This window comes from Leptonychotes weddellii, chromosome 3 (assembly GCF_054177405.1).
Source record: "Leptonychotes weddellii isolate Sample4059 chromosome 3, ASM5417740v2, whole genome shotgun sequence".
NCBI classification, from domain to species: Eukaryota; Metazoa; Chordata; class Mammalia; order Carnivora; family Phocidae; genus Leptonychotes; species Leptonychotes weddellii.
The window spans coordinates 56,455,687-56,464,752 of NC_138371.1; the positions used below are offsets into that span (position 1 = coordinate 56,455,687).

The following is a 9,066-nucleotide window of genomic DNA, read 5'->3' on the forward strand; positions in this document are numbered from 1 at the left end:
AAGTTGAGTTCAGTTATTGAAAAGAAAGCTACCTCTTTGTTCTCAATAGTTTGTGACTGTCCAGTTTATGACCCATTACTCATTCATGAATACAACACAGTCCCTGACCTCAAAAAGCTTACCAACAGTAACAGATACATTAGTAATTAGGGCATGGCATAAGGAAGTAGGGGTGTGCCTAAGGGAGTGTGGTGGCACCAAAGAGGGAATGGTGGCCTCTGCTGAGATAGGGTGAAGAAGAGACAGTCTGTGAAATCTTCTTAGAGGATGCAACATTTACAATGGACACATGAGTTTATGGCAGATGGACAAGAAGGGGAAGGGCATCTATGAATTCCAAATAATCAGCTACTGTTGGAACAAAGAGTGCCAGAATCCTAGGGCAGGGAGATGGGGAATGAAGGTGGGGAACAGGAAATGACAAGTGTGCCCTGCTAATGAGTCAGGCTTTATTACTACATATGTGTCTATTATAACACCATAATATATCATTAGATAGGAATGGTAAGCAATCAGCAGGTTTTAGGCAAGAGGTCTCTATTCAGATTTGTAGTCTAGAAAGACCAGGGCAGCAGATGCAGAGTGGACAGAATAGGAAGACAACAGAAGATGGACACCTGCTAGGAGGTGTTGAAGCAATCAAGAAAGGTAGGGTCAAATAGTCAAGAGTCATGAGGATGAAGATTCAGGGACAGATATAGGAGGCTTTTATGAGATAGAATCTGCTATCATTTCTGACCATCTGGATGTAGATAGTGAAGAAGAAAGAGACCTACGGATCTTGTGAGACTAAGGGAAATATCAATAAAGTTCTTTGATCCTCTAAAGCCAAAGTGATGAGGGAGCAGAAGGCAGGCTGAGGACAAAGCACAAGCTAACACCCCAACCCCCCCTTCCCCCCCCCCGTGGTATATATGTGACATTCCTCAGGCACCCCTGGTTGCCCTGAACAAAGGAAAGGGAAAAACAAATGGTTAACTGATAGAGATCACAGTCATGCAGGACATGAGTCTCCATCAGTTTGCAACTGTCTTGATGATTTACAATGAAAAAAGCATCTCCAGAAACCTACAGACTCAATTTCCTGGACCCCTAACATCACCCTCCCCTCCACAGGATAGAAAATCTTATATAATCAGTCATACCTCACAACCCCAGTGCAGGTCCTTCTGCCCACGGGTCCTGTCCCTGTGCTTTAATAAACCACCTTTTTGCACCAAAGACATCTCAAAAATTCTTTCTTTGCCATTGGCTCTGAACCCTACCACTTCAAACCACATCAAAAGCAGTAATAGGAATGCAAGCACTATAACACCTTCATCAGAAACTCTCCTGAGCCTGGCTCCTGTCTCCAGGTGGCACATGCTTTGTTGAACTGGAAGTGCACTATTAAAATTCTACTGAGAGAAAATTTAAATTAAATGCTGGGTGATGATCCAAGCTAACTCAACCCTGGAATTCCACCCCCCCACCCTGAAACGTCACTTTATGCTCTCCTGTCCTACTTTAACTGTGGCCACTTTGGCAACACAAGCCTATTCAGCGATATTTTATACATGTAGCCAACTTATAAACTTTCCTCATAGCTCTAGAACCTATGAAGAGATTAAGAGCAGCCATTTCTGTAGCAGAATCAAAACAGAGCTGTGGATTTAAAAACAACAAAAGGATCCTACTTGGTAGGTGCCTTTTGTTCACTAAATGTCAGAGTTTAAGAGCTGTGTGACTTCCTGTGATTCACGAAAACATGTAATCAAACTGCCCACGGCCCCTTTAGAGGAAGCTGTCCTGTGAAATTGAAAAGCCCCCCAGTATAGTTTTAAAGGGCAGCCTATGGGTTACAGAAAAAGGACTTTGGGTACTTGGTATGAAAAAGGAAAGCAGGGACACACTGACAATTGTCTTATCAATGGTAAATGTTCAGTGAAATGAAATGAACATTTTAAAAGCATGACAAGGAATTACATTTAAACGCATCAAATAAATAATCCCCTTAGAGTTTTAAGAAGGCAACCAAGCCTCCAGCCCTACCCCTGAAGGTTGGCGCATGCAGCCTTTCATTCCCACCCACTCTGCCAGCCATCAGATTCAAAAACAGAGGTGTGTCTCCATCCCTGCTTTCTTCCCTACGCCCTCCGCATTCAGGAAATGTGGCAGCTGGATGCATCTAGAATTTAAAGAGCATTTTGCTCCAAACCAAGAAAAATAAAAAAATCATTATGTACCACATCTGTTTTCTAAAACACCATTGAATATTGATTCAATCACAGTATGTGCATTTGTTAAGATGGCCATAATTTCAAGCAATAAAATGTTCCTTGCTCAATAAGCCATCAACTTTCCCCTGTGTTATTAAAGAATGGCCCATGCACTATAATCACCAAACCTTTATTCTAGTCAAAGCTCCAACTTTCAAGTAGATTCTGTACTGGCATGTTGATTTGACCTAGTCAGACTGCAGAATTAAGAGGAAATTCTTTTCGGTGCCTTTTTGTTCAGGGGATTTTATCTTTCAAGGGTGTTAGGTTCAATAGGGGACATAAAGCAAAAGTCAAGAATCATCAAAATTACTCAATAAGATGCCTTAGTGAGTAAGGAAAGGGTTAAGGTATAGGCAGGGAGAGATAGGAGGCCCCTGACCCCCCTGACTCGGCTCACACAAGGGGATATATGACCAGGCTCACAGAAATCCCGAATGTGGAGAAAGGCTGAGGGATACAAAACCAGAGATAAGGCAATAAACCAGACCACCTGGCCCTGAATGTGAGGGAGTATTTTTTTTGGCAGCTACGTTGTAATCACAGAAAATGACCGGATCTCAAGAAGAACTAAGCCAATAAGGGTGTTATCAATAGTCCTTGCTCAAACCAAAATGGCACAAGAATTTCAAGGCCACAAGCTTCCCAGTTGGTTCTCAACAAAAGACTGCCACTAAAATCCCACAGTGGCAACCCATTCGGGACCCCTCTCACTCTGGAGAGCTTTTTCTTTCTGTTTCTGCTCTCACCTTCACTTAATAAACTTTCACTTTGTGGCTCAGTCAGTTAAGTGTCTGCCTTTGGCTGAGGTCATGAGCTCAGGCTCCTGGGATCTAGCCCCACGTTGGGCTCCCTGCTCAGTGGGGAGCCTGCTTCTCCCTCTCCCTCTGTGCTCCCCCTGCCCCGTTGTGCTCTCTCTCGTGGTCGTTTAATCTCTCTCTCAAATTAAAAATAAATAAGTAAATAAACTTGCACTTCACACTTTTGTATCCACAAGATTCATTCTTTGACTCTGTGAGACAAGAACCCTGCAGCCCTGTAACATTAGGAAGCACTGTGTTGGATGCTAGCCACCACTCACTAAGGCCAGAACAACATATTTTTCCTCCACACTGTTGGGGCAGATTGTGTTTATTTTCTGATAGCAGGTGAAGTCAATGGCTTGCACTAGAAGAATGAAAACTACGCCACTTGCAACCCTAGCGTTCCCATCAGAGTGGGGAGGTAGGAAGCCGACTCCCCGCTGAGGGAAGTCCCACCTCCCATGTCATCTCTCCAGGGCACGTGCTTATTGAGGAGGGTGGTAGGTGGGCAGAGTCACTCCCACTCCTCAGCTTCTCTCGCTTTTGTTGAGCACAGACAGTGCATGTACACAGGATGCAACGCTGCTGCATTTCAAAGTTCCTCCCTTCTTCTCCACTCCCAAGGGTTCTACACCTTCCTTCTGACCCCTAGCAATCCAGTGACTCTCCTTCTAGAACCCTGCCAGAGGCTGCCATCGGAAGCAGGGCTTGCTAACCATCTCTGGCCAACCAAAATGTACTTGTCCTATGTTCCAAACCATCAGAGCCCTGCTATGACCCTAATTCGTTAACGTGAGAAACTTGAGTCATGCCACAATATCAGCAGGTGAAAATTGTTTAAAGTTTAAACACTTGCAAAAAAATAAAAAATAAAAAATAAAAAAATAAAGTATAACACTTGCAATGATAATCAGGCCCATACCAGACTTTCTCAGGCCTTAAATAAAAGCAAAAACTGAACAAAGGATGTCTCCCCTCACTTCAACCCAGCTTAGTTACTGAACTTATACATAGATCTCTGATAGAAAAAACAGATTTTAAAAAAGTAATTATTTTATCAAGTTTTATAAATATTTTACTTTACACTCATTTATGTGCTCTAAACTCCAAACCATTTAAGATGAACATGTGATTCATGCTGAAATTAATAATTTCTATCTGCTGAACATTTTACGCTAAAAGGAAAAAAGAGAAAATATAGTTTATGCCTTAGCACACACTAGGTATTTTTTCTGAGTATTATATTTTTCTTAAAGGCCTAAATTCTTATATCTCATTTAGGTGAGAGATAATAGGACTTACAGATTTTTAAAATTTAATATTTAGATTAAAACTTAACTCATAAATTTTCCAAAACATTATTATGTGTGTTTTCTCTCCACACCTTTCTAATATAGTAGGTGTCTGTCACAACACAGAGCTTTGGTTTATTTTCTGCTAACGATTAGTAATGAATTTCAGAAAGGACATTTTTATTTGCTTTTGTTTTCAGAGTTGTGGTGATTTAAGGGGGTTATTAACAACATTTTTCTATCCTCTAGAATTGCTCTATAGAATAGCTTCTCACTGGTCCTTTCATCTCATTCAGCAAGGAAAGAGCAAAAGTAACATAAATTTAATCTCAATATACATAACGAGACAAACAATATTAAACAGACCATAAATTTATTGTGTAAGTCCCCTAAAGCATGCCTAAAAAAACTGCAGATAAAGCAAAATGGTCAGGGTGCCGTGTAGATCATCACGGTCTTCCTACTGTGTGTGTGTGTGTATGTGTGTGCGTGTGTGTCCAGGAACTGCTTTGATCGCAGCCAGAGAGGCTAAGTGTGTGTGTGTGTGTGTCCAGGAACTGCTTTGATCGCAGCCAGAGAGGCTGAGTGTGTGTGTGTGTGTGTGTGTGTGTCCAGGAACTGCTTTGATCGCAGCCAGAGAGGCTGAGTGTGTGTGTGTGTGTCCAGGAACTGCTTTGATCGCAGCCAGAGAGGCTAAGTGTGTGTGTGTGTGTCCAGGACACTGCTTTGATCACAGCCAGAGAGGCTGAGTCTGTGTTCCCCAGGACTCTATGGGCAGTGCCACAGGGAGCAGCAACACGTGATGGGAGAAAAGTTCTGAAGTGTGGTTCTCCACCCAGTTCCGCCATGTAACAACTTATGTAACCACAGACAAGTCACTTCTTCCCTGGGCCTCTGTTCCTCAACTGACTACCAGGAGACTGACCTGATGAAAAGCCAAGGTTCTGGCCAGTTCTAGGAGCCCGGGATTCCCTTTTCCTATAAGCAAATGGTAGGCACTGGACACACCTGACCACCCAGCAGCCTGGCCAAGATTGCCCATTCTGGGACAAAAAAAGACTTAAGGACATCTGGTTCAGCATACTACCAACTCTGGCATGGGCCAAAACCACCTGCAAAAGGCATAAATGTCAGCATTGTGTTACTGAGATATGAGTAATTTAGTATCTTAGGGCAGCCTCATTATCTGCCTGTGGTCACCCTGAAAAAGCAAGAGATAGTCCGAGAGGAGCATTTGCATGAGGCTTATTAGTTCATAGTTCTGGGCTCCTTCTCATCTTTCAAGGCCATGCCCAGCCCTTTTTGGCTGCCTTGCCCATGCCTGAGGGGCTGATGTTCAATCACTCCTCGTCAGGAAGAGCATTTATTCTCCAGGTGGCCACTGGTATGAGCAGCCACCTGCCTGCCTGGTCACATCGAGGGGAGGCCCGTTTTCAGGCCTTGGAAAATTCCTGAAAATTCCAGTTCTCCATGTTTGAATAGAGAGCCTTTATCAGTCAGGGGGTAAAAATGAACTGAAACTAAGATTTCTTTGTCACTGTACTTCCATTATGAAATTGCAACAGGGTTTAAAAGATGGAGATCTTAAAGAGCTGAAGAGGAATATAATCAGAGACCCTAGAAACAAGACTTCCCATGTCCCAAGAAAAGCGGCATTTTAAAAATTAATATTTATTGGGCGCCTGGGTGGCTCAGTTGGTTAAAAATTAATATTTATTCTAGAGCTCATTGGTAGGATAAAATATATATTCTCAGGGAGGGAGTAGGGAATAATAAAATATAAAAGAAGTACTATGAGAATATGTTCTATGACAACCAGCCAACCAAATAGACAAAGATGATCTCTGAAAACCAAAACCCCTTACATATTTATAGTCTGAGGAAGGCAACTGATTTGACAGAAATGTTCAAACTGGTTTCCCTGCAGATTACCCCATTTGAATATAACAAATGAATTCCCCATACACAGTTGCCATGGCAGCCAATAATATATCGTTCTGTGCCCAGGCCGTCTTGGAGCCAGGCAAAAGATTGGGACAAGAAGCTAGAAGATGTACTGAGGCCTGACCTCTGGTTTAGTGCTTCTCTCTTAAGCTTTCACATGTGGTACCTGTGCTCCTGGACTGCATATGTGGAGTCAGGCACAGAGGCATCTCCATCCAGAGGAGCGGAATCCAGAACAAATCAGGGTGGGCCTAGTGAACATGAGACAATCCACCTGTCCTAATATACTAATTTCATATATTGCCATCACTATGTCTTTGCCATTTTCAGCCTCATGGGGAATGGGAGTTGCAGGGAATTGACTCTCTTGCATCCAGATACACACATTCATTACCATTAATAAAGAAGAAAAAGGCAGGATTACAGTGGATACAGTGGCGCTCTTCTCAGGCTCCTGCTTCAGAGCACATGCTGCCAGGAATCCTGGCTGCTCCCTGCTCCCTGCTCCCAGCTCCCAGCTCCGGGCAGTACCTCTCACTGGGAATCTCCCGCAGCTCCGGGGAACTGCTTCCCCTTAGGTCACACCCCTGCCCAAGGTGGCACCCAGCTGCGACTGGCTGATGCCGAGATACAATCCAGGACAGCTCTGCAAGAGCACCCCAGCTCTCCATCTCCCAGAGAATGGGCAGTGGCCTCTGTTGCAAGCACACTGCCGTCCCATGTCTCCCTTGCCCAATCCTGCCTTCCCCACTTCCTCCCAGGTCTAGCTCCTGTAAGAACTCTCCGATAAACCTGCCACACGTGATGCCCAGAGTCTGTTTGAAGGGAACCCAATCTAAGATGAAGATGAATGAACATGAATGGGCTAATCCAATCTTGCCAAGCCAAGTAAACCTTGCGTTAGCAATTTTTGAAAATGAGTTATAATCAACTGGAACATGTTTTCTATGAAACGTTCCCAGTTTAAGGAAGAAAATAACCTTTTCCAAACTGTATTCCTATATTCACTCTGTATGAGAAGAAAAGATTATTAAACTTTTGAAGCAGAGAAACATGAACATTTTCAGCTCACAACCTACCTATAAGAACTGTGGAGGAGAAAGTCACATCTGGTAAGGTACTTGTGACACACAGAAGTGACCAACTCCTCGTATGTGTATCTTACACTATTTAGGCAACAGTGCATCTGCTTGTCCCTGGTGCTCTGTTTAAATGGATGGGTACCCAACGGGAGCCTCTTACCTCCAGGACCAGCCACAGTTGTCCTCCCACACAGTGATCCGCTTTGTAAAACATCCCATAAAACTTTACAACGTTGGGATGATTCGGAAGAAACTGCAAAATGTTGTATTCTGCTTCAATCTCTTCATCCATATCCTACACAGTGTAAATAATGCATGCTGGATTAAGTCTAACATGTGAGGAAGGGTACAGGTATGATATCATTAATAAAGCATATTTATTCTATATTTTTTACATCATCATAACTGTATCTTGAAAATACCTAACAATGGACATTCACATCCCAAACAAAATCTTCTAGTTATTACATTAATAAAATGTCTTTATTATATCCTTTCCTCTTTAATAACACTATTACAAATATCTATTTTATTTTAAAACATCTGATTTTTCAAAGTAGTTAAGGAGAAGTAGCTTGAAGGGACCCAACCCAGCTTAGGACACTTTATAACCTCACTGTGCAAGACAGCTTCCAGCATTATAACCTAAGTGCTCAGTGCTCTAAAAGAAGATGAATGAATACCACAAGTCTAGAACACTTTGTAACTTACAAAGAGACTAGACTCTGTATAAGGGAGTGAAATACATTACTCTTTCCAAGATAACTTTTGAAGAACCCAGAGGGTCAAAACCAAAACAACAGTAAAATGGACAAGAAACAGAAATTCAAGGAATTTTTTAACTCCAAATGGAATCCCTTCTTTCAGATGAGCTGACAAATCATGACTCATTTTGAAATTTCATGCCAGGTTTTATGAAAATCATCCCTAGAACCAGGAAAGAAGCTGAAAGCTTAAAGTAAATGAATTATATAGTGGTTTCAATTTACTACCATTACTTACACTGATTGGATCCAAAATTTTTACTGCAGCCAGGCTCCCATCTCTCTTGTTAGTTACCTTGTAGACCTTGCCATAGGTGCCTTTACCTATGGTTTCTATAATTTCCCAGGTATCAGTGGGATCTGGAAGTGATTCAAGTCCAAGCATTGTGGGGTTGTAATGAAACAATCCATACAGATGTTTCCTGATGGGGAGAAAAGTTTGTTATGTGCAACAGATCACAGGACTGGGGGCACTGGGCTTTCAAAACAAGAATATTCTTTTAAAAAAAAAGATTTTATTTATTTATTTGAGAGAGAGAACTCGAGGGAGCATGAGCAGAAGGAGGTGCAGAGGGAGAGAGAGAAGCAGACTCCCCACTGAGCAGGGAGCCCAACATAGGGCTGGATCCAGGACCCTGAAATCATGACCTGAGCTGAAGTCAGAAGCTCAACCCACTGAGCCACCCAAGCTCCCCTCAGAACAAGAATATTCTTATTTCTTAATTAGCAATGTTATGGCACTTTTTCTTTTTATTTTCCCCTTTTAAGTAGATTAAAAAAAAAAAAAAGGTATTTGAAGCCTTCTTAAGTAATGGGGGTAGAAGGTGGAGGAGTGGGCAACATGACTCTGAAATATCTTTTAATCATATGATCTCACTGATATGAGGAATTCTTAATCTCAGAAAACAAACTGAGGGTTACTG

At 42.3% G+C, this 9,066-nt stretch overlaps 1 protein-coding gene across 1 annotated transcript in view; it reads right to left on the reverse strand.

Annotated features, from left to right (window-relative positions):
• Positions 1 to 8,698, reverse strand: part of LOC115938333 (myosin-IIIb-like) — a 33,877-nt gene extending 25,179 nt beyond the window's left edge. The window contains exons 1-2 of the mRNA XM_081814217.1: positions 8,382 to 8,698; positions 7,540 to 7,674 (exon numbers count right to left, since the gene is read on the reverse strand). Of these exons, the coding sequence (XP_081670343.1) occupies positions 7,540 to 7,674; positions 8,382 to 8,528 (282 nt within the window). The 5' untranslated portion in view covers positions 8,529 to 8,698. The remainder of the gene's footprint in view (positions 1 to 7,539; positions 7,675 to 8,381) is intronic.
• Between the last annotated feature and the right edge of the window lie 368 nt (positions 8,699 to 9,066).